The 26,327-nt window shown below is 29.3% G+C and overlaps 3 protein-coding genes across 4 annotated transcripts in view; 2 read left to right on the top strand and 1 right to left on the bottom strand.

Annotated features, from left to right (window-relative positions):
- The window catches only part of LOC130445958 (G1/S-specific cyclin-D2-like), a 71,063-nt gene extending 64,147 nt beyond the window's left edge, over window positions 1-6,916 (top strand). Inside the window, exons 4-5 of the mRNA XM_056781895.1 lie at window positions 3,453-3,598; window positions 3,692-6,916. Of these exons, the coding sequence (XP_056637873.1) occupies window positions 3,453-3,598; window positions 3,692-3,880 (335 nt within the window). The 3' untranslated portion in view covers window positions 3,881-6,916. The remainder of the gene's footprint in view (window positions 1-3,452; window positions 3,599-3,691) is intronic.
- Window positions 6,917-7,247: 331 nt separating this feature from the next.
- On the top strand, window positions 7,248-10,534 carry LOC130445960 (ADP-ribosylation factor-like protein 1). The gene is made up of 4 exons (XM_056781898.1): window positions 7,248-7,423; window positions 7,478-7,694; window positions 7,803-7,914; window positions 8,706-10,534. Exons 1-4 carry the CDS (start codon window positions 7,420-7,422, stop codon window positions 8,913-8,915), a joined length of 543 nt encoding a protein of 180 aa, XP_056637876.1. The 5' UTR covers window positions 7,248-7,419; the 3' UTR covers window positions 8,916-10,534.
- A 93-nt stretch (window positions 10,535-10,627) lies between these two features.
- Window positions 10,628-25,270, bottom strand: LOC130445959 (probable phosphorylase b kinase regulatory subunit alpha). Of its 2 annotated transcripts, none has more exons than XM_056781896.1 (18): window positions 24,653-25,270; window positions 24,237-24,589; window positions 23,983-24,171; window positions 23,780-23,932; window positions 23,554-23,727; window positions 23,059-23,272; window positions 22,289-22,398; window positions 19,520-19,667; window positions 16,367-16,531; window positions 16,143-16,310; window positions 15,868-16,088; window positions 14,878-15,163; window positions 14,617-14,819; window positions 13,166-13,304; window positions 13,052-13,104; window positions 12,843-12,992; window positions 12,525-12,782; window positions 10,628-11,041 (listed from the first exon to the last, which is right to left on the bottom strand). In XM_056781896.1, the coding sequence occupies exons 1-18, from the start codon at window positions 25,026-25,028 to the stop codon at window positions 10,814-10,816; spliced, it is 3,588 nt and encodes a 1,195-aa protein (XP_056637874.1). In that variant the 5' UTR covers window positions 25,029-25,270; the 3' UTR covers window positions 10,628-10,813. The 2 variants fall into 2 exon arrangements, with proteins under 2 accessions (XP_056637874.1, XP_056637875.1); XM_056781897.1 differs by lacking the exon at window positions 19,520-19,667 and adding an exon at window positions 19,892-20,039 and having other exon boundaries at window positions 10,629-11,041.
- Window positions 25,271-26,327: the final 1,057 nt, after the last annotated feature.

Raw genomic sequence — 26,327 nt, forward strand, 5'->3', positions numbered from 1 at the left:
ATTACATTGAGTGCGTAAGAAATAAACAAAAAAAGAAAATTTATATAATAAAAACATCAAGTTAAAATAAGAACGAAATAGATCTATAGGAAACTGTTTTCTAACGACATTTATCTAATGAGTGATAGAGGGCACTGCTAATACATGACGAATCTATGATTTAATTTGTTAATTAGTTAATATATAATAAATATTCTCGATGATGTAATTAAGAATTAGAAAGACATTAACAATTTTTTTTGTGCAGAAGTATTACCGATAATCAACATGTGCGTATGCGTACTTAAGTGATTTCCGTCGAAAAACTATCGGTAATGTCGGTATCACTGTATGGGGTACAATTTCATTTGTTGCGGTTCGCAAAAAAAATACAGAGGAAGTAGCATATCAAATAACGCGTTAAAAACAGCTGTGATAATATTTAGCACCAATAATGTTACCATTATATGTCTGGAAACAATGTTGGTCTTGATGTTGTTTCTTCGAAATGAGGCTTCGAAACAGTGTTGCCAATGTATTGTTATATTCCTCATTATATTTAACAAATATTCAATTCTAATCCTCGGTAGAATTAAAGTCATGTATTGAATTTAAAGTTACTGAGATTAATAGAAACCATCTTTCTAAAATGAAGAAATTCTTGTATTTTGTAGACAATAAATATTCTCAGAATATGACAACCTTGTAGCTAATGTGGCGGATGTTGATTATTTTATATTGTACCAATTTTGCAATATGACCGAAATTAATTCGCAAGACCCCTTGAAATTTCAGTTCGATGACCTCTGACGTCATCATTTGGTAACCTTGTCTCTAGAATTCATAAGGCCAACATGGTTGCCAAAATTACGGACAATCGTTAGGCCGATCTTGAAAAATAAAGAATATAAAAATCATATTTTGTATTAAAATGCATAGTTACGTACATAAAAATGCATCTGTTTTAAATTTTTTTATTCCCAAAATTAGTTTTATAGCATTTACATATCTATAGTGAGTTTACAAGTTTAATCATTATTAAAATAACAAATTTCTTCTTTTCACTTTTACTGGTCTAGATCATATATAAGAAATGAACAATTTATAGGTTCCTAGAACGATTCGTAATCATTTTGATTCATCAAATTCTCAAGTTATTTAAATATTCATTAAGTCGCCATTCTAGTTTAACAAACATTCTTATTATATAAATGATATTAGGTAGTTTTAAACTACCTAAAAGTCGACTGGCAAGTATAAAACAGCACATAAAATAAATTTTCTTCATTATAATTCGAGACTCGGTTATAAATTTGGCAACGTCGGCTTTCGGTTAAATACTTCGCGTACCAATAGTACAACGTTGAAGGATATTTTACCAGACACCAATTTAGTAGGCTGTGCGTGAATGAATTTTGTTTCTTTCATTCTCGCCGCAGTCTTACTTCGCAGGACCGTAGTTGAACGATTTTCAACACGAATTACCGACTGATTATAGGTATATGCTTGGCATCAATAATTGGACGTCCGAAACTGGTATCCAATTTCAGAAATAAACATAGTTATTGGTGAATGCTTTGTCGGTCAATTTTTTTTTAATCGAGAGAAATGAATTCGGCAACAACGCTCGTATAAAAATACGGTTAACCTTTTAGTAAAAAGAGGTATTATATACCAAGGCTACGATAATTTTTAACATCTGCTCTCGCAACAATAATATACGTACAGAGGCAAAAACATTTTGTCAAAATGAAATATTCTTATTTATCGAGATTACGAAAATATCAATAACTATCTATGTAATAAATCGACTCAACACTTTTTCAATTGTTTATGTTCAAGAACTTCCAGGTTGCGCCATCTATGCACAAGTAATAAACATTGTAATTTTTTTTATTCAATTTATTATTTATAAAACTAATATAGCGATAAGAACCTTAATTGTATTGATTTACTAAATTTTTCTTTAAACCTCGCTTTTCTCAAGTTTGCATGTATGTCAATTTTTTAAAAAAGATCAGATACGATAAAATATTCCGAGTCTCGCTTACCACTAAAATTATTTATGTTCTGAATAGCTCAACAACTGTTGCTGATCATAGTATAAAAACCGTTAGAATCCCGTTTCAGATCTGGTTGCAATAAATAGCTGACATAATTTCTTAAATCTTCATAATTCTAATAGATAAACATGTATCGACATAACCCTCCTTGTCGATGAGTCTCACTAAATACGTCAGTTGCACCATTACTGTAAAAGGACCAACATTAAATTATCATCTGTCAAAGTTATTACCCATCTCAAAACTGTATTAATTTGGTCTCTCGATTATCAGAAAATAATTTCATGTGACTCATAATATCAAATCAACTACATTCATGTTTATTATAATTAGTTTTAAGCAAAATAAATCTATTTTCAAGGAAATTTTAAGCATTGGAACTGATTGTTTTTCGACAAACTCAATAAGTTCTTTTTATAAATATTGGCAAAGTTAAAATCATTCAAATACCAAAGATAAAATCAAAACTTTTAATGCGGACGTAATCAGCATTCCCAAGGTAACGTTAAAATAATGTCTAATTAAAGAATATTGAACCAAACGACATTTTCTGGTTCTTCTCAGCAGGACGATATAGTTCTTAGTTCTTGGATGAAATTGTTTAGTACAGGTTTCTAGTTAATGATAGCAGAGTGGACATCAATAGTAAATTATAATAAAAACTAATAAGGGCAAATGCGATTCCCTTTCGTATTTAAATAGACTATAAAAAGTGGCAGGATCACTGTACAAGAAAAGAAATAACACCAGTCTATAGTGCGGGGTAGTTATACCAAGAACGGTTACTGGAAACTGTTATTTTCTCATATATGTCAAATATAGAATAATTTTAATATCAATTTCTTATTACCGCATATCATTCATTAGTGCTTTTCCCTCAACTATTTTGAACGGCTAAATATTTATGAGTGTAATTTAGCATAATAATTGTGGAAAGTTGATTAGTTAATTGGTATTAATTAACTTATTGTTCAAGATAATTAAAATATAATTGATCAGTATCTTCGTGCAACTTACATACAAGTAGAAATGTTACAATTTCTTATTTATGTATGTTTATTAATTTAAATATTTTGATGTGAGAATGTAATGAATTCCATTTTATAACGTTTCGTTCCATCTCTACAAGTCTCTCGAATGCTTGGAAGAAGTAGAAGTTCGCTGAATGGAATGCGCCTTGGCGCTGCAACATTTCTCACGACCCAAACTGGGCATATTTTCAAGGTCTGCATCATGCGCCCATCCTCGTACATACAGGGTGAATCAATTTCTACAATCACCGAGTTCAATGAAACATATTCAATTACAATAATAAATTTAATATAGTTATTCCTTTATTATTTATACGAGGGAAAATTCATAATAATCTCACTTCTGTTGTATTACTGATTAGAACTTTTTTTGTTTCAGAATTTGTTTTTTCGAGGTATTGTCCTAGTATTATAGCATGTGCAAGCGTTGCATCTGCTTTGTGCGGAGTAGGATGGACCTACAAGAGCGGTCATACTCTAGAACAACTTTTGCAGAGATTAACCGCAATAACAAACATAGAAATGGTGAGTTTACACAACAACAAAATAAAATTATAAATTATAAAATTATAATTAAATTTCGATAAACAATTATTTATTATAATTATTCTATTGCAGGATTACGTGAAGGAATGCCTTAACAAAATAGATCAGATGATCAAAGATTCTTCTGCTCTGCCAGGCGAGGACTTCAAGTCTGTAAACGGTACAGCCAGACCGGGAGAATTTACACCACCGCCTTTGGAAAAAAACCAGGATCATAACACAGCTTTAACCCCTACAGATGTGCACGACATCCATTTTTGACACAAGAAATAGGAGTGCGCCAGTGATAATATTAGAATACCTAGAGCTTCCATAAACGTTTATAAAATTTAAATGTGTACCTTAAATAGAGACGTATTTTTTTAATAAATTTTCTGCGCGTTGTGAATCGGTTAGTATGTGTATATCGATAACACGATAATAGTGTTTATTGTTTTTGTTTAAATATTTGGTGTGGATGTAAGCGCTATAACAGAAAATAAATGTTGAAGTGGGAGAGAAGAATAAAATGAATGATGAAATGTCATGAAAAACTTCGGGGGAAGGCAATAAATTACGCTTTAAGTGAGAAACAGTAGTTGGATATTTTTTTTGTAAAATAAGTGCAGACTGGAAAACAATTTTTAGATATTAATAATATAACATTATAAGAGACCATCTTTAATATGAAACGGATATATAATAAATGTTAAATTTTGAAGCATCCATGAATAGTCTACTTATAAAACAAGGTAATATAGTTATATATATATAATAAACTACTATCTATTATTAGAAGCATTGGAATTAAATAAACGTTTTTAGTTTAAATTCAAGGTTTTGTTTTGTCTGTTATGTGAGTATGGAGAATTTATTTGCTACTAAAATGGTTTTTAGACTTCAAGTTAGTTAGGTTATTTATGCAACCCATACTAAATTCCCACAAAATACATTTGTCAAATATTAGTTTCTTTTTGTTGAATGAATTTTAATATTTCTTATAAGAACAATTTAGTTATAATAAATCGTTTCACATATTTTTGTAGAGTATTGATAAAAAAGTTATTATTATATACTGGTCAGAATGTGCAATAATTTTAGTTACCATCATTCATGGTAATATATCATTATTAGGTAGAAACAAAATTTTTTTACATATAAATTTTTTATCAATATATATATATATGATTTATTGAAGAATAATTATTTGAATTAATTTTTTCCTGTCTGGACTTATGAACACCTCGTACACAGGGGTGGTAATTATAAAAATCGAACCCCTTTATAGTCATTTGTACATACACGATTTTTGGTTCCTTAAACTGATTTTTCCACATCAGTTGAATAATAGTTTTTAAATTATTTACCTAAATATTTACATTGTAGCAGTTCAATCTGTTGCACAATTTTGAAAAATTACCATTTTTTTTATACCTATTTATATATAGACCTACAACATTTTCCCTTATTATGCAGCTGTGATATCAAAATTCAATCTCGACTTTATATTTTGGAATCTCAATCAGATCACATCAAAAAATACATTACCAGATAAAATTGTGCAACAGATCTTGACACAAAGACTGTACTATTACCAGGTGTAAGAACATAAAAAGGAAAATAATAGTTAATTTATCACCTGAATTGTAAACATCAAATTTAGTGATATCATTTTTTTTTTCAGTATTCAAAATTGATTTTTATTAGATGATATAAAAAGGTATGACTTATTTGTTGAAAAATAGATGTCATTAGAATTGTTATCTATAAAAACGACGAATTTGCAGATAAAAATATGTACACTGATAATTTTTAAGGAATCTTAAACATTTATAAACTTGATTTTATTCAAAACTAAAACAAATTCAATTCCTAACCTCAATTATGACATAAAGCTTATTAACACAGCTGGCAATAAAATTTGCAAATTTTTTATTAATTTAAAAGAAAGCTTTTAAAGTTCTTAATCATACTTAGTTTCTATTTATTTGAGTGGAAATGAGTACAAGTAGTATCTTCATAATCATTTTCAACCCCCTCATTTCTTCACTGACTTTAACCCTTGATTGATTGGGCCTGTGAAAAGCTACGGGTTCAAGAAGGATAAAAACTACAACAAGATCCATAACCTCAAAATGCAAAATTCAGATTAGTAGATTCTTTATTGAACTCTTTGAAATTTTATCGACAAGCTGTAGATTAATATTCTGATTAAATTAATTTCTATCAATCTTTTTTTTTATAGTTACCATTTTAAATAGATGACATATTTTCTAATTTATGATCTTTTGTTTAAACTATCAAAAAAGTAGCACTGAAAGGATGTTGTAAATAAACTGGTGTTTAGGTGCCTCATTCTTTACAATTCCAGTTACATATTCGTCGATTTTGTAATAGAATTAATCCTATTTTATGCACTTATACCTTTATATACGACTTAACTAACATAGATGAATTATTTGTACAAAATAGGTGTTTCAATTATTTTTACAATAAATAGGTTAAAGTATTTCTTTTTACAATGTAATTCTATCCACTATTATGTACTTTATCAAATTGACTCGTCCCGATAATTTGAGGGTTATTTTGTTTAATTTTATGTGATTTCTCTTGCAATGTATATGATTTAAAATAATAAGAAAATACTCTTGGCGGATGATGATGAATTCTGATAGCAGTGTGGTGTTTTCAACCCCACTGTACAAATTATTCTAGAAAGAATCAATTTTGAAATGTATTAATGTAGTTAGCTTACCACAATGAACAAAAATAGAACAGAAATAACTAAAATATTTTATCTTGTTAACACATTTTAAATACGAAATTACATTTCTTATTTTGATGTATCTTTAGTAACGAAATTTGATGAATATTTTACATCATTTGTCTAAGGGTTCTAAAAAAGTGATTTAAAAATTTATATAAGCATATATAAAAAAATGCAATGAATTAGATAAACAGAGCCATATTATTTAAGTACCTAATATGCTTAAGCATAGTTATATATTTTACTATGATACATTTGCTTATAATTAATGTAAATATTTGTATATATATCTAAAATCATCTTGTTCAACCACAAATCTCACTGCCAGTGTAGAATTTACATACCACTTTTTTTTGTTTAATATTTGCTCATTTTTGTATACAATAGTTCAAGTTTATATACCTCAGTTGCAGTTCCATTCAATCAACAGATCAATAGTTTTTATTGTACAGTTTCTTTCAAATGTGTAATAATCATATTATATATGCTTTTATTTGTAAATAATTATATATCTCTAAGAGAATTTTTATAATAAAAAAATATTTACAACAGTTCGCATTTTCATTTCACAAAGTTTGAATTGTTATAAATTTGTTTGTGTGTACTCAATTTTATATTCTATAAGACACATTTACACAACTAAAATATATAATGATAATTCCTACTGCTTCATGATACAATCTGAAGTGAAAAATGTACAAATAGAAGAAAACTGTGTAAACAAATGACGGTAAACGAAAACTAAAATAAAGAAATACATTTGGATGAGTCGAATAATCGAATTTCCCTTATAAACAAATCAACAAGTTTAATTTTAATTGGTATGGATAATGAGCGGTATAGTTAACGAATATACTAGTAACACTAAAAAAGAAGAAATATGATACTTCAACCGAAACGTCACATTAGCTACGTCAGTGATATGTAAACGTACTTCTCATATGAGGCCAACTAAAATATTTCAATATTATTTTTTTGAATAATAAGAATTAATATGTGCAACTAATTTTTTTACTTATCGGAATCCTCAACTCACTATATAAAAACAAGAGTTATGGGTAACTAATGTGAACCGACGAATTTGAAATTGAGGTTAAGTTTTAATGTTTTAGGTATGTTATTTAGTTATTTCAAAAGCCTAATAGGCACACGCGAAATGCGAATTTTAATATTGGGCCTAGACGGTGCAGGCAAGACGACGATATTATATCGATTACAAGTAGGAGAGGTAGTTACAACTATTCCAACGATAGGATTTAACGTTGAACAAGTGACTTATAAAAATCTCAAATTTCAAGTGTGGGATTTAGGAGGTCAAACTAGTATAAGGTACAGTTAATTATGCACATTATCATACAGAGGGAATAATTAATTAATAATATAATCAAATAAAAGAGTTTTTAATTTATATTTTAAATAATGGTAAAATTTTTATAGACCTTATTGGAGATGCTATTATAGTAATACGGATGCTATTATTTATGTGGTTGATTCCGCTGATAAGGAGAGGATAGGCATATCAAAAGACGAATTAGTTCCGATGTTAAGGGTAAGTTTCATTTTTTATATCAAAGGGCTTTTTTCATATCTTTCTGTGCATATTAAAATTATATCTAAATATAGGTAATTGGAAACGTTTTTTTTTCAAAGTTCACGTTTTTGACTACTTAATTATGAATCTTAACACAAATAACTGTTTTTTATCTGCCTAGTTAGATGTTAAGCTACTTATTTTTATATGGTTCACGGACATATTTGTTTTTTGTACCCCAGGATTTTTAAGTGAAAAAGGGATTTCATGTAAATGAAACAGATGAGTTATTATGGAGGCAAATCAAAACGTTTGACATATTTTTTGGTTTAGAGTATAAATTATTTTGAAAACATGGACTTTGTTTCCAATTACCCCAATCTATGTAATTTTTATAGAGGCAAATATCTTAAAAAACAAAACCTTGGATAAATAAACATTCAAAATTTCTTTTTAAACTTGGTATGTATGTATGGATTTGAAGTCTCATATACAATGTGATCCAAAGGATCTATTGTGTCCTCTCTTCTTGCTGGGATACTGGAAAATCCTGTGTTTACAGCTTATCCATTAATCCTACTTTATTAACTCTTTGTTTTTTCTTACCTTTAATTGACCCTTGCTTCAATTTCGCATATAAGATATGCTAATTTTAGTTTTGATTTTGAATGATTATGCTTGAATTTACTATTTTCATTTTGTATCTTCCATTTATTCAATTTCTCTTTACACATATTAGATAAAATGCAAATTGATATTTATTTCAAAACTTTATTAACTTATGGATGAATTTTATTGTAATTTGATAGGAGGAGGAATTATCAGATGCCATTTTAGTAGTCCTGGCTAACAAACAGGATATACCAGGTTGTATGTCACTAAAAGAAGTACATCAAGCTCTAGGACTTGAAGCTTTAAAAAATAGGACTTTCCAAATATTTAAAACATCGGCTACTAAAGGAGAAGGATTGGATATGGCGATGGAATGGCTGGCTAATGCTCTTAAAAACAGGAAATAACACTAAATAACCAGAGTATTCTAGTCTTAATCAAACACCGTATAACTGTATAAATTATTTTATAAAGTTTTTAAATTTTATTTAAGGAAGTCCCTACATAATGTCCCTTGAATGTAGCTAAAGAAACACTGATTTCGGAATGAAAACAAGTATTCATTTGAATCATGTTTCATAAAATATTTAAGGTCTTGTGAAATTACTTTCTAATCGATTCATATACGGTTCTTGGTAGAATTTGATATGAGGAAAAAGTGATTGTTTGAAAAAATTAGAGCTTTTGGAATTCTAGTAACTTGTTTGATGTATGCTTCAAACTCATACTAACTTTTGAGTACATTTATTAAAAAGTTGCAAACAGTCTGGCTCTGAAACGTGTATTATTTATTTCATATAAACATCCATTTTATTTCAAGGAAAGGGATTATGTAAGGATTTTTTTTAGCACTGTAGATATTGTTATTGTGAAAAAATAACTTTCATTTACCCTTAAGAAATGTTTCAGGTATCAAGTATGAATATACAGAATGTAAATATGAAGATACAGTTGATAAATGAACGTTTTTTAAACATTGTTTGAGCTCCCTTATGATTTACATATTTCCAGGTTTATTTTTTGAAATATTTCGATTCTCTTTTTACCTGAAACATTTTCCTTGCCGAATTTATGAACAGTATTCATCAAATCATTTACATACACTGCATTACAAAATTAAAGCATAATTATTTCACAATTTTTGTAAAACTGACGTTATTGGGTTGAAGAAAATAAACTATGGAGTGTATTAATAAAAATATAGGGTATATCGATAATTGATCATTCATTTAGGCTTCTAGGTGAAGGTAGTAAGCCTCTAATCCGACCACCCATATCATTCCAATAATCTTCAATGTGGTTAAGGTCATGAGATATAGTAGGTCAAATGTATCAAACGGATTGAATTACAACCAACTCTTCAAAACTAAAGTTACTTCAGATCATATTTCCTCTACTATACAGTTGCGTCAGGATGTTGATACATTTGCTTACAGGGTTTGTCATTAATACAACAAAATCTTGATTCATCACTGGATAAAATATTTCCTTGAGGTCCTTGTGCAAACTGAAGAGTAAAAAGGGAACCAGTAGTACAAATAAGGAATTTTGTCAATCTTTTTTGTAGGAATGGAACTTTATGATGCTTGTAATTACAAAAATTCATTTCTACGATTTTGTTCTGGTAGTTTTTGATCGTTGATATCTCGAGTGCTCTGGAAACAAAATCAGGGTTGAAGTGCCACTCAAATTGTTCCATGGGGGATATGTGAGCAGCACATTTTTTTACTGCAATTTTAATTTTAAGCTATTTTAACTCACAGAGTGTTGCCTCTACCAACTCACAACGGACAATTAAACACAGATTGCGTTTTGGAAGATTATTATCAACAATTGGGTTAAAAAACATAAACATAAAAATTTATTTATTATTGATAAATATGTGTGAATTTTGTGGCGTAGTGTATATTTAAAAAATGTTTTCGAAATCATTTTTGCTTGCATTCCATTTATTTTCATTTTGTGCGTTATAAACTTATTTTCGAAATAAATACTTTTGTACATTTCAATAAAAGGTAAATGTTCACCTTTTTTTTCATTCGAACCTTTCGCGGATTCCCATTTGGGCTCTTATCAACAGTTTGGTTAAAGACTTGAAAAGGATACGGATAATTAAATATTTTTTTTCTATGATAATATATTCCAATAAATAAACTCAAAACAAACAGTAAAATAATAATTATTTGGCACAATTTTCAATATTTAGTCACTTAAAGCTACATAAAATCCTGTTCAAAACAATTTTTTTTTTATTAAAATAACGTAAAACCAGATCTAATGAAAAGTGACTATGTAAAATTAAAATTCAACTAATCGTACAATCTAAATCTCCTTGTTTGGGTAAACCTTCTAATGTGACTGCCACGGCTCGCGTCATGTACGTCATAGTACCGTAACAACCGCTAGGGGCGCTGTCGTAAAAATGTTGACAGATATATGCAGCTCCACCGCATAACAAACCTCCGCTTTGAGACAGTTCCCGTAGTTCTTTCGGTTTGGCGCAACAAAGGGTAGCGTCACCCTCGCATTTCATCTAAAAACGTATGTTAAAACTGTACGTTATCATAAAAAAATAGAAAGAATAAAAAAACACAGAATAACTATTTACCAAATTTATTTCTAAATGGAACGATAAGTAAATTATAGATGAATAAAGAAAGTTGACTTGTTGTGTAGAACCCTGTGGTTTTCCCCCTCGATTTCCTCAAATGAAAACAAAACAACATGAAACAATAATTTCAGTATCTTTCAGATAGAGGTCATTATATAATTTTATATTTTTTTCTTTCAAATGTCAACTGTCATGATATGACATCGTTCCCTTGTTCAACCGACAAATTACCGTTGGGGTAATAGAAGCTCGACTTGAAAAGTATTATGAAGATTTTTTCAAAGAAAATCAACCATAATTGACTAGAATACGAAATTTAAACATGGATGTACAAGCACTGATGATCAAGACGTTCACAAATAAAGGTTACACCAGAAAATATAAAAAAATATGGACACCATTTTACATAAACATTTATGGAATAAAAAGTTTCTTTTAGTTTAGATACAATGTCTCACTATGAGACTACAAAAATAAACTTTTAGGCCATTTTTTGCGTTGATATGTTATTTAGATTCACCACTACAAATTATGAATCAAAACGATACCTGTATTAGTAGATTGAACCCAACAAAAACATTGGAAAACTCAATAATCTACTTGCAAGGTTATATTTTAGGAAACACAAAACAAATTGTTGATCAATTATTTATTAAAATGAAAAATATCAACATTATAGGACAAACTGAAGAAGAAGAAGAAGAACACAATTAAACCCTATACCGAAAGTTCTAATTGTTTCTACATCCACCGTATTCTTCAAATTTGGTACAAAGAGATCACCGGTTGTTTTTAGCCCCGAACATAAAGTCAGTCAAAGTGATAACAAACAAAATTTAGTTGAAAAACTTTTTGAGATTAGAAGATTTATTAATGTATGTTACTGTTTGATGCTTACTCGGGTCTCATAAAATACAGTCAAAGCTAGTACGGAACTGCATCGAATCTTTAAACTCAATGGGCCCGGCTACTCATGGGCTTTCCAAAAACCATCAGCTCATGGTCGTAAAGAAATGGGAAAACGAAGAGAAATCAGAATAAGACTCCAGGTATGAAACAATCAACAATATTTCTTTCTTATTCCACCAACTGGTATTAAAAGGCTCTTTCATCAACAAAAACGAATTTTTTACTGGACACTACCCAAAGAACATCGGAGAAACTCCCTACAACTCTTGCCCCTTCTATAAAAAACCGTCGAATACTTCCTTTGTGAGTGCGAGGCTAAACTACAGTATTTACAATCGAATTTTTTAAAACCAGAAGAGATAAGCTCATACCCCCTAGAGAGGTGCTCATTTTGCAAAGTGCTACCTGACTGGTAAACAGTCCGGGGTACACAATAGATCAATAAATTCACGACTTTACGCCCTAGCTCATCTAATTTCATGTTTAAATACTATACCTGGTCATCTAAAAATAATTCGTTGGCTATATGTACAAGATATTCCACTTGTATGATACCACCTAATGAAGGTACAATACTATATTCCGATACCAATGTTAAAACCATCGTAGCTTCCACTATTAATTGTCTATATTCGGGTTGGGGTATTGTATTTAATACAGTTTCTACCGCCAATGCGAATTTTAATTCCCCAGAGGTCATTTCTTGAGTCAAAGTTTGTGGTAGAACTTTACCCGCTATGTCCAATCCTTGACACTTGAAAATATAATTAGAAATTGTTAGTTTCGAAAGTATTCAACGATTATTGATACTCACTTTTTCCAATACAGACCAAACTCTCGAATAAAAATCTGTCGGGACTCTATTTAGGGCTCCGTCTAATCTTCTTCTTCTCAACCACTGTCCTTGACGGTCTGGTTCGATGTTATTATCATCTATTTCGTTTCCTAAACTGATATGACTTTTCTGAAACGTTGACATGGTTCAATTTCGTATATATATATACAGGGAGAGGTATAAATTACCTTACTTATACGACTAGATTTATTCGTAACTATCGAAAAGTTACCTCTGCCAACTGAAAACGTCGATGAAAAAATATTTATTATCAATTATTATTATGAAAATTTGTAACTTACCGCTACTTATTGCGAATTCTTTACCGCTTATAATGTGATGTAACAAATTTTTCATTTCGAACGGACTTAAATTTAATAAATGTTCCGATGCTTCGTCACCGTCGCAGATTAGTGTTCGAGAAAGTTCTGTCGCCATTACCTTCAAATAAATATACAGGTACATTTGTGAAATGGGATAAAAGTGATAACATAACCTTAAATATATGATTATATGATATATGAATTTTTTTTTCTACGTGAAATTTTCCCATTCCTCCAAAATACTTCTATTTATATAATTAATTTAATGCTTTAGAAACATTTGTTAGGATAATTCCAGAAAATACAGTAACCAAATAATCTTATAATAAAAGGCAAAGTTACATGAGAAAGAACAATAACTTATCCAGACTGTACACCATAAACAGAACATCAACTACTTGTTAAACTCATTCATTTTGATCTAGAACCCAATAAATTATACTAATAACCTTTTGAAACATCGATCATCTTCACAAAGTCCACCATAGCTTTTTCTGACTACAGAAATAGACCTCCCCAGGTACCTTAGTTTGTTTGCATCCAAATACAAAGCTGTAATCGAGTAGAACCTTGGCTAACATGTAGACATCTTCAGATGCATCTGCACAAGGTTTATCCACCATTGGTTTCTTTACCCGTCAAAGAAATATTGTCACAACAGGACTTCAACTACTTGTTAAACTCAGTAACTTTCATCCGGAAAATGGAATATGACAAATTACCTCGTAAATTTTCTTTTGAAACATTGATCATCTTCACCAAGTCGATTGTAGCCTCTTCTAACTACTGAAATAGACCTTCCCAGGTACTTGGATTGTCTTGTATCCAAATACAAAGCTGTAACGTCATCACAGTACCAAGTAGAACGTTGGTTAACTTAAGGTTTCTTTACTCGTGAAAGAAATGTTGCCACAACAACATCTAGATTGTTATGAATAAATGTCATGTTTAGAATAAGGTTCTTATTAATGCAGAAGTCATTTCCTCATCTCAAACTCTTACTTCGGAGCTTCAACATCAACAATCTATTTTATTTCTTTTGAAAACCAACCAGATATTTCACATTATTTATTAGCAGAATTCCAGGATTTTAGTTGGAATCAAGATTTACAATTTTCTTATCAACTGTTATCACATCTCCAGACTTTTATAATCGATGTAAACAACTTTGGTGAACTCCATTGTTGTTCGGTACTTTTATAGTCACTCCAAACAACTTTGGTCAACTCCTTTGTCCGTTAAATAGTTTTATAGCCAATTCAAGACCCTAGATTATTCTTGAAGTTCTTCGGGACATTTTCTGGATATTCAATGGCTATTTCATCTTACAGGAAAAGATTAAATTATACGGGAAAGAAAAATAAACTATCTAATCTTGGTATACAACCTCTTTTATTGAAAATTTGTTTAAACAGGTGTAAAAAACTCACCTGAATAATCAAACCGACTCTCAATCTGAGCATTTCCAGAAACAGTTGTGGTTCCGTTCTGATGAACATGGCCAAATAGGAGAGTAACTCTTGTGTCAACATAGCGGTACTGTCATCTTCACCGTAAGCCTCGTGAATTAAAAGTCTCAGATCGTTTTCGGGTAATGGGGCGGTAATAGTGTGTTCGTTATTCGGCGGCATACCTGCACAAACAAGTAAAATCGAATAATATACAAGAGACTTTATTTTTTTAATACTTACCAACGGTTATTTGCTTTTGTCTAACTAATAAATCGGTAACGGCTTTAGCGAGATCTTCTACACGTTTTCCCAACATACCGGCCGTATGTCGGACGAGACCCCACATCTTTTGATGACAGGCTTTCTCATATAATCCTTTCAATAGATCTTTTACGGTAACTACTCGACCGTATTCCAACATTCCTGTATTGTAATCGAGACCTTTGGTATCTACTAAATATTGTAGGATGTCACCTTGTTCGTCTAAGGAATCGGATTCCCTTAACATTGCGAACAACTCCTCCACCTGCATTTGAAAGTTTTAAAGGTTATGTCATATATACAAAATACTTTTGAATCACACTGTAAACGATTTGTGTGATAATTGACAAAATCAGTGGTTTTTTCAATTTTTTTTCACTTTAATTGGAAATTTATTGTTAAAATTAGTTCAAATTTCCTTTTTAGCCACTTATAAATGACACAGGGTGTTGAATTCACATTTTTCCTAAACCTTTTTTAATGTTAATATCAAATAAATACAAAAATTTGCCTCACACTGTACTGAAATTAATTATAATTTACCAAATAAATGATTTTCACAATTTTTTTTATAATAATTGAAAATTTATAGTTAAAATTGGTTCAAATTTCCTTTCAAGCCCTCTATAAACAATACAGGGTGTTGAAATCACACTTCCCCAAACAATGATATCGAATACATAAAAAATTCTGCCTCACACTGTAATCCAATTCGTTGATAATTGACAAAATCAATAGTTTTTACAATTTAGATCATCTTTAAATTTGTGGCCCCTATAAATAATACAGGGTTTGTTAAATTCATGATTTTCTTCTAAACTGGTCATAACTTTTCAAACTATTTCCAAAAAAAAATTAAAATTCAATATTTTGTGTACAAATAGTGAAGATAATTTCAAATTTATATTAAATACAGGATGTTTCAATAAAAAAAAACACATATAATTTAAAGCATGATTATATTATTACCTCAGTATCAGCATACTGGGTTTCCGATTGATGTCTGTGTCTGGTTATGCTAACAACCGGCGTTCTAGATTCGGTCTTCATTAATTTAGGATTCTTCTCTGGAGATGGCGTCCTTTTCATATCTTCTTTCGAATAATCAGCGACATCTATCGATATTTGTGGAAAATACAACGACGAACGTCTATCTAAGCTCACGTTTCCTTCCATACCTAAAGTTTCAGCTAAAAAAACGTTCAATAAATGCCATTAAGAAAATTTGTATTTCTATTACTCACAATCGACATTGATTGATCTAGTTTTTTTAACTGCCCCTCGGACAGACATTTTTCTCATCAGATGTTTATTCTTAGGACCGACTCTAGCAACTGGCAGAAGGGAATATCTGTGAGATAAACTTCTAACCGAATGCTCTTCCATATACTGTTGAACTTGAGGATTCAACTCTAAAAAATATTTTCCTTGGAACGAGCTAAATAATTACAAATGATGTTTCACTCACTATCTGGTAAACCATCTTCGTGGCATCCCAAAAAACTCAAATTCGTTATACAGCTAGTACTTAGAAAGTCTTTTAAATTACCCAATGTTACACGGGTACCATTTATGTAACCGGATTTTAATTTTTTCATTGTAGTTATCATGGCCAATGGTAATTTTCCATCCTCTAGAAGTTTTCGATATTTTCAATGATCAAAATATTTAAAAAAATGCCACCAGAAACATATATACAGAGTGTCCCACGACATGTGCTTTTTTTTGTAAAAAAAATTAATTTCTCAACTTATTTCAACAAGGTATGCTATAATAAATATTCTATATTGTACTGAATTATATATACATATATGTATATGTACTGTATTCGTTGTGGGTCATTATTTAAAACTTTAAAATATTTTTTTTACTGAAATTCGTACTGAAATAGAGTTTCAAAATCCACTACTTTAGAAAATAGATATACCTTTTAGTTTATGGTAATAACGAAATTAATAATGATAGAATTATGATTAATGTGTTTTTATTAATAATAATTGTGCTATTATACCTTAGAATGAAAAATGTTTACGAAAAACTATTGTGAGACATACTGTATACAATAATAACACAAGAATTTATTTTTTCCGCTAGAAACAAATCAGTTGAAAACATAAAATCATCATGCAGCTATTGTTAGTAGAGTTATCAAACAATGTTAAAGAAAAAAAATTGATGAAATTTGTTTAAACAAAAACTGTCATTAAAAATTGTCACTTGATGTGAAAATTATATTATTAATAGTACAAAGACTGCTATTAAATCAATTTTTAGTATTTTTATGTTATAAAATTCAATTGCGAGTCGTTCAATAATATATAATTAATATAATCTGATATTTTCAATATATTGTGTTCTATATTTATTTTTAACCCAATGTATTCAATATTATACAAATTGTTCTGCGAAACGTAAACTACTGATGCTAGATGTGACTTAAAATCCATCTAATCTACTAAAAGAGTTGTGGAACTCAATGTTTAAAGTGTAATTTAAAAAAAAAAACGCTACCTACAACTAACTTTGTACATTCTATAATTCTGCTATAAGTAACTGTTCACTATGAACCTTCACTGCCGACACAAACATTACTTAAAACTGTGCGATTAAAGTGAATTATATCAATTTCAATTCCAAACACATGTCGAAAATGAAACTACTAAAATTTTCTTTTCATAGAAACAAATGGAATGAAGATTCATAAACCGTTATATTATCCATTAGACGAATCATATTCCAAATGAAGTTTTTCTCTTCGTGACAGAAAATAAACACAATTATTGTGAAATCTCACTTAATAGAAAATTATATCTAAAGAACAATTATCATTAATTCAAATTGAGAGCACCACAATCAATACTCTTTATTTTTAAGCAAACACCCCGTATATTTGTATTCTCTAAATTATACCAGAGAAAAGTGGCTTTATATCTATCTAACTTATTAAAGAGATAATGTTCTTTAAAGATAAGGTTGTTGACTCAATTTTTTGAGCATAATTAAAAAAAACTAAGCCTGCAATAACCTGTTCATTATACCCTCGTTTTTCACTATGTTAAAGTTAAAACTATGTCCCGAAAGCGAATTATAATAATTAATTGAAAACACATTTACAAGATTAAATCACTGAACTTTAATTTTAGTAGTCTGTAAACAAATCAAAGGAAAAATCACAAACTGTTTTATCTAAAAACGAATTTTTACGAAATACAGCTTCACTCTTCGTGGTAGAAAAGAATTTTTTCACTTGCGACACATGATACAATTTATTAAAACTTAATCTTTTAAAAAATAAAACTTTAGTTATAAATAAAAACAACTTCAACTTTAATTCACCTAACTGGTATGGTGAAACGGACGAGGCCGTTGTTTATGTCAGTGCAGACGGAGCAAAGTGCGAGGGAGATAGAACATTGTAATATTAGAAGACTAGAAAAAGAGAGCCCACTAATCGTTAAAATCGATTTATATCAAAAGTATCGATATTTAGTTTGTTTTTCAACGATTGCGACGTTGTCACGTATTTAACTTTGTCGAGATATAAACAATTCATAACTAGTTTTTCATAACTTCCTGTTTTTCAATACAAAATTATATTCATATGTAAGAAAAGGTATTGTTAGTTACTTAAATTCAAAATAAAACCTAAATAATTGGAAAAGTTAGACGATAAACTTAAATTTTTTTAGAAAAATAAAAGTTAGCTTAATCTTATCGAAATTTATAATAAAATTTGCAAAAAAACTGATAAGTAGATAACGGTTTTTGAGATATTAAAAAAAAACTGATTAAACAACGTCATCTTCGAAAGGAGTAAAGGAAGTTTTGGATTAAGGTTAATTTGGTTAGAGATATTGCGAGTTGACAAGAGTTATTAAACAACCTGTATATTTTAATGTTGAAAAAATAATATAAAAATGTTTCAATACCACTCTTTTAATTATTACGCCATTGAGGCATTAAAATAAAAGAAATTTTGGTATAAAATGAAATTTAGCTCCATAAATATAATATTCGAAAGTCATAAAGATTAATATATTTGTATTTTTATCAATTTCTATCATTTTTGTCAAACAATCAAGTTTTTCTAACACCATATCCTTAAAGTCGATCAAGAATAATTTGTTGCACCACTAGGACCGGATTGTTCCTCTGCTCACTAAACTTTTTCTTTTTCTCTGCTGTTTTTGATAACTAGTACATTTTCAATTTCCTACGATTTTCTGCCCGTTTTTCTCACTTTTGGATCCAAATTCTAGACAAACTCATTTCCATCTTTTCCTAGTTCCACATAATTATATTTCACCATACGGTCTTTCGAAAAATACTGTTTTTACTAATCCGTGATCTGGTGATTAACCGTTATCATCAATTCTACACATTCTAATTGTTTAATCTCTTATTACTCCAAAAATTTTGCTGAGCTCATTCAAGTCTCATTGTTTCAAAGTCTAAGTAATGATAGGACCTAAAGTTTTATCAGAAGAAATTAGTACTGATTTCTATGATCTAGAAAAAAATTTTTTTTTATAAACAATTCCCTTGAAAACCGAATTCACCCCTACCTAATATGAACAAGGAAATCAATGTTAAAATTTGATAAATGCTAATTTGTCTTTACCTAAATGATTTTTGGTTATCACTACTGATATCGTAGGTCTTCCAAGCATATTCCTCCAGCTCATTGTTAAAAACGCTAAATGAGCTCTAACTTTATCGGCCAATAGAGCAATGTCATAGCTTGTATAATATTCTTCTGGATCGAAGTTCTAATCATGAAAAAAAATTTACAAAAATAAATCGGGAATAATTATAAGGAACTATTACAGTTTTTGTGGATAAGACCTAACTAATGAATTAAGTGCGCTATTAATTAAAATATTCAAATTCATGCAGACGCCATGGTTGTTAAACGAAACTGCGAATTGAATAACAAAATAAAAACATTCCTGTGTTAAAATAAATCTATCAACCTTTCAATATATATATGTACCTAAGTCGATGCTCCTACTAACCATTATGGTTAGCGGTCTTCCTAGTACATTCTGCCAGCTCGATTTTAAAAAATTTATTTCGCTTTTGCATACATCTATCATCAGTTCATAGTCTGTTGCAATATAATTTTGGGATATATCCAAGAACTAGATCACAATTAAATTGAAACAAAAAATAATAGAATTTTTTGTATCTTTATAAAAAGTAATAGAGTACAATAGTAAATGGAATACAGTTGGTATAATGAAATTTTTATCAACTCAAGCTGCCTTGAATTACAAAATAAACACCAGTACCTTGAAAAATTTAAATTTATTTAAAGTCCTACCAACCTCTAATATCCCAAAAAAATAACAGTTACTATCATTTGATTACCTTCCCAAATTAGCATCGAAGGAAATGAACTAGAAGACAATTAAAAAGTGCTTCAACTCATATACTAATAAAACAATATATAACTATTTATAAGAATTTGAAATCAGGATCACATGGCAGCAAAGCTTGAATACCATTGATACTTCCTTTCATTCTATACAGCACTCTTAACAAAGTAACTTCTTTGACGTTCCAAGACAAGATTTAACTGTTAAGAAGAATTGATCACTCAAGATTCACTCCCAGACTCATTCGTACTAGTCCCTCAAAGATTACAATTTCAGTTTGAGCCTAATTACAGAAACATTTTAAATGACTCGAAATAAATTTCCTTTGTACTTCAATTTCTTATAGTGAAACTTTACCATAAACATTGGAATAATTGTATAATCATAGTATGTTTATACTTATATTTTAATGATGATTTATCTTCATAACATTATTGTATTATTGTAAACTGATTTTATATGAAAACAGAGATAAATCATCATTAAAACATATAAAAATGGGTCTAAGTAGTAAAAAACTATACTAATATATTGTAAAAACAAATTCTATAGTAATTAAGTTATTGAACTATAAATATTTTTTCAATTCGTTGACTTTATAATTGTTTTTTCAATGAAAATGAAATTATACAAGAAATCTAATAGAAGCACCGGAAAGTATATAGTTGGGATAAAGATAAGTTTCCTAAGCCATACGTTAATTTCAAATTTACCGTTATGTTAATGTCATATTTTTGTCATAATAATTCTAGGGAAACTGGTTTTGTTACAGTCAGAAACATCGAACACGATTCCCTAAAAGTTCACTGATATCCTGATAATGTGCTGGAGATATTAAACAAAAGAAGCAGTGAATAAGCTATTAAAGGTTTAATAAAAATTACTGTATGAATTCAGTTTTACCATTATCCTAATGTTAATTAAAGATTTCAATAGATTATTAATGTAAACAATATTTTGAGGTTAAAAATAAATATTCGTTTTGTTTCACACATACCGTTCATCCACTTCCAGATTTTCCTGTATTAATATTTCTAAATATTCACTCTTCATCTCGAACAGTTTTTTATAACAAAATAAAGTTATATTACTCGAAAATATTTGAAAAAAAAAATCACAAAAACATCTACAAACATAAACTATTTGCCATATGGAATCACGTGGTTTTGAAATTATGACTTTGGGATAATAGATAATTTTTCAAATACAGAGTGATCATTTTCAAAAATTCCACTATCATTTTCTTAACAATAAATTAAAATTTTTCATTATTACATTTATAACGAATCTAGGAGTAGAATATCTCTATCAAGTTTCTTTAAATATATTTTAATGTTAGGAACATAAACGATAAGTATAATATGAAGTCAACGCGTCAAAATTTCGTCATTGATCAATGTACTGGTGTAAATTTCGCAATATAAACTTATTTTTTGGAAGGTTCGATCAGGGTTAAATTAATCCATTTGCCGTTTAGAGAATAACAAAGTAGAAATAAAAAAGTAGATAAATTAAGTTGGTACTAATTTGGGTTGTGACCGAGAGTTGAAAATCCAGTGGCGTGCCAAAATTTATACCAATTGTTGCTAAATAATATATTGATATAAGAAATTCTATTTTTCTCAGTGTAGTGATTTGTACTTGTTTTATTAGTGTAATTCTTTATACTATAAGCCAAAAAGTGGAATTTTATAGTTTAAATTTAATTTAATTCCCAGCTGTTACTAAAATTTAAATTTCCCACTAGTTTTTAACAAATAGGACATTATTAGTTGAGGTTTAAACTGTCAAAGGGCGCCAATTTTTTCAGATAAAATAACATTATAGTGAAAAATCTAGAATTTAAGTGATTTGTGGTTATTAATTATGAAAATTCTTAATTGAATTACATTTAGAAGAAAGTTTGCATCAGTATTTTCATAAACTTCCACTATAATTCAGTATTATAACCTTTAATAAGTAAAATATATGAATAAAATAAAAAAAAATGCACTATACTTCATTTTACTCACCTGAGGTGTGAAAGCAAAAATTTTATCACCCAAAGAATACAATTTGCTCGTCGAAAGTATGCCCACATCTCTAGATTTCCTACCAGACAGCCCAAGTTTTTTATTACGACCTAAAAGGTTCATCAAACTGACATATATATCGTGGGTTTCCCATACAGACTAATTTTTTCAACCAAACAAAAAAAATAGCATTATATAACGCACCTAGCATTTAGGGTCATGCCTACCCTGTCCGTTTTGTACTCATGGAATGTAAAGCGGGAAATCAGTAGTGAGTGAAACAAAAGACAAGAATAACTTTTGTATATTCATTTTTTTATATTATTAATAATTATTCGGGTGTTGTGTAATGGATAGAACTTAAATTTAGCTATATTTTGATTGAATTAATTCAGCACGACCCAAAAGCAAAAACTTTCAAAACGGCGCCTAACCTAAGGCAAATAAACTCAAAATATAAGTAGATTTATTCACTACACAATATAAAAGAGTTAAAATACAAAATTCATTTGTGTATGATGGTTCATTACTTACTGGTATCCCGGATCTAAGAGTACAAAATGGTCAGGGTCGGCATAACCCTAAATGATAGGTACCTTATTATTATTATTCCATTCAAGTTTCTCAAATCTTCATCAACAGTTGTTTGAAATAGAATATTCACCAATTAAATTGATCAATAAACATATTTTAATATAAATTTCATGTTCAGTTCAACAGTATAAGAATATTAAAATGATTATTAATGATAATAAAATAGTTTTGTTTACCTAAATATGTATAAAGATGAGAAAGAACTCTTGCCGGTTGAACTTCAATAGGAGCTACCTCGGCAATAGTTTGCACTTTAATATCATGCTCTGCCAATTTTTCTTTAATTTCGAAATCTTCTGCTAAAATTACCACTTGTACCACTACATCCGGTTTTTTTTCTGAACCTAATCGTCTATTAAGGGGATCTAGTTCACCGGGAGCCAAAAAACCCTAGGAAATTGAAAACATTGAATTGAACTCGATGCAAAGTAATTTTGAAAATTAGATTGATATTTGGAGTGCAACTGTACCCCAGAGAGAATATAAAGTTCTGATCATCCTAATAGATATTTTATTACAAGTACTTCTTGAATGGGCTATTTTAAGAAAAAGTTGCTGAAAAATTTGTTGAATTAAAATCAGTGTAGCAATCTGGGTATTAGGAAAATGTAAATATGTATTTACTAGTATTTAAACAATTATCAAATAGTACAAAAAGTTCATCAACTTACCTCCTGTAATAATTTTCCAACAATATACAGACTCTGCGCCCAACGAAATGGACAAAGACCCAAAGGAATCCGTTGTTGACTTCCAGGATTTTTATATTCAGCATTCACAAATTCTGAAGGCACCGAGTAAAGTTCTGGGACTAATTTCAATCCATCATCAGTACGAATCATAATCTATAATATAAAGTATCAAATAATTATATAATTATAATACAATTTTTTTCACCTCTTCCAATTGTTTTGTATAACTTTCAGCATTTTCTTTGTTTCCTCTAAATAAATTATCTAATATCATATAACAAAAAAATAGCGGCCATTCACATTCGATATTTTCAAACATTCTCAGTTCCCATGGTTCGTAATATAATCTGCTTGGATCCTGGAATAACAAATAATAAAGAAAATGGAAACTCTTAAAATCAAATTTACTTCTTTGGGAGTTCTGTAACCGTCTCTTAAAAATCTTCTAAAGCCGTACCGTCCTTGAAGTTTTTCAATAATAGATTGTCTACTATGGGAAATTAATGAGGGATCATCTATAGCAAAAGCTGGAAAGCTAATTACTGAAAGTAAACCACTATCAATTTCTTTTGAACTGGATTCTCTTGGTAACATTGACTACAACATTTTTAAAAACAAAATAAATGGAAATAAATCATTTTAAGTTAAGAATGTGTCATTACCTGTAACACAGCTTGACATTTTTGTGCCTCATCTGCTAAAACATGAATGACACTGTAAGGACCCCCCCTTGCTCCAAATAAATCAAGTTCATTCATTGCTTCTAAGGCAGCTTTTGCCATACCAATTGAGCTGGCATTTAATTCTGGTAAGCCATGGTTAGTCTTATCACCTCGTTCCCAAATGCCATAATCGGGAGTACAATAAGCACATTCAATGTAAAAAACTAAATTTTGTATAAAAGCTACTTCATCTAGATTAAATATTATTTGTAAACCAGATGCTGTCATTTGCGCAAGGAGTAGAAGATAGAGGGAAATTGAATCTATTTGTAAATGACCCCATTCATTATCACCTTAAAGAGAATTTTCGCACGTTCACTCTAAACAAATTAATATTAATTTTATTGGTTTCTTACCTACAACTATTTGTCCAGTAACAGATGAATATTTGGCATGTAGGGAATCTAAAGGATTTTGTGTTTGTTTAAATCTCTCAACTTTATCCTTCTGCTGCATCATACACATTAATAAACCTCTCATTAACTTTACACAAGACTGCTCCAATTCATAGGTTTTTGCTCTATCTTCATCTTGATCGGCAATTTTTTTATACGCCATCGATAGACCCCAAACCGAAAGTATACAGTAAACGTTGTCTCGAATCCAAGCGTGATTATTTTCTAAACTTGCTGGAAATAATCCCGTAACCGGGTTTTGATGCTCCATAATAACTTTATGTACGAGACGTTGATAATAGTCCAAACGGACTCCCGAATTACTCCGACTCCTCATTCTGATTAATTAAATAAATTTTACTCCAATTTTTTTAAATGTTATTTAAAAGACTAACCATAACAAACCAAGGTGATTTTAATGACATATTTGACAGAAGACTGACAGATTTTTTTATTAAACGAACAAAAATTACGAAAACCAAATATCAACACAATAAATAGAAGAGAAAAATATGTATAACAGATAAACTTTGTTTTAATATGATGAATGTAGATTACTAGGCTAATTTAATTTTATATAACGAAAATGTCTTACATAATATGTATGTTTGGTTGCATATAGTAAAGGTTCATTTTATATAATTATAGGAATCTATGGAATTTTCTTATTGGAAAACTAATGTTGATTTAAAAAATTGGTGAGTAGCAAAATTAATAATCAATTATTAAATTTTTTTATATATATATTCGTATCATATACTTTGTAACAATAATTTGACATAATAAAAATTGACATACTCACATAGTATTCTATTGTACACAGAATACTTATTTTTCAAATACATCCTTCGTTTTATTTACTATCGGCAACACTGTATTTTATTTATTTTTCTGTTATACCTTGCATTTTGGAATTATATTCATATTTGGTAATTAACGATATTTTACTTTTCGGACAACTAGGAGATATAAAAGCGAACGTGAATTAAGTAAACAGTAATTCAAAATTTGGTTACAACGTTTCTGGTTCTCCCCATCTACTGACGAAATGAAACTAACATTTAAAAGGAATAATTTCCCAGGAGAAATCACAACACAAACGGTATTCAGAGGTACATTTGTGGAAATAAGATATGAAGGTTAAACGATGTCTGTAATTTATTATTTAATAATAAAATAAAAACGGTTTTATGATTAGATACATATATAAATAGTAGTGATGTAGTATGTGATTATCAATGATTGTAATGAAATAAGACGGTAGTAAAAGCAACAATCGAATAAACATTGTTTAAATATTAATTATCTGCTTCATTTTAATCCATATAATTTGATGTCACATTATGTAGATTCAAACAGGCAGCGTCCAATTTTTGTTAGAGCCTTCTATTGATAGAATGTTGAGTAAAAATCTAGTTTTTGATTAAATTCATGTTTTTGTAGTATTTTTACTGATTGCTTCTCGTATCCTACCGATTCTACCACTTCAACTTGATTTATTTTGTTCGTTTTTGATCCTCTAATTTTGTTATGTAACATAACCTCTTCACTGGCTGATATGTGTTTGGAGTTTGTTCAATAATTATTTCAACTATTCCGATTCGAAGATACTGTTGAGTAAAGAAAATTAAAAATT

The sequence above is a fragment of the Diorhabda sublineata genome, chromosome 6, assembly GCF_026230105.1.
Source record: "Diorhabda sublineata isolate icDioSubl1.1 chromosome 6, icDioSubl1.1, whole genome shotgun sequence".
In the NCBI taxonomy this organism is placed as follows: domain Eukaryota; kingdom Metazoa; phylum Arthropoda; class Insecta; order Coleoptera; family Chrysomelidae; genus Diorhabda; species Diorhabda sublineata.

Coding starts and splice junctions, on each gene's coding strand:
- LOC130445960 (XM_056781898.1), top strand. Junction 7,695..7,802: donor GGAGGTCAAACTAGTATAAG/GTACAGTTAATT, acceptor AAATTTTTATAG/ACCTTATTGGAGATGCTATT. Junction 7,915..8,705: donor AATTAGTTCCGATGTTAAGG/GTAAGTTTCATT, acceptor GTAATTTGATAG/GAGGAGGAATTATCAGATGC.
- LOC130445959 (XM_056781896.1), bottom strand. CDS start 25,028: ATGAGGAGTCGGAGTAATTCGGGAGTCCGTTTGGACTATTATCAACGT. Junction 16,311..16,366: donor CGAAGATGGTTTACCAGATA/GTGAGTGAAACA, acceptor AATATTTTTTAG/AGTTGAATCCTCAAGTTCAA. Junction 13,305..14,616: donor GAGTCGGTTTGATTATTCAG/GTGAGTTTTTTA, acceptor ATTTATTTGAAG/GTAATGGCGACAGAACTTTC.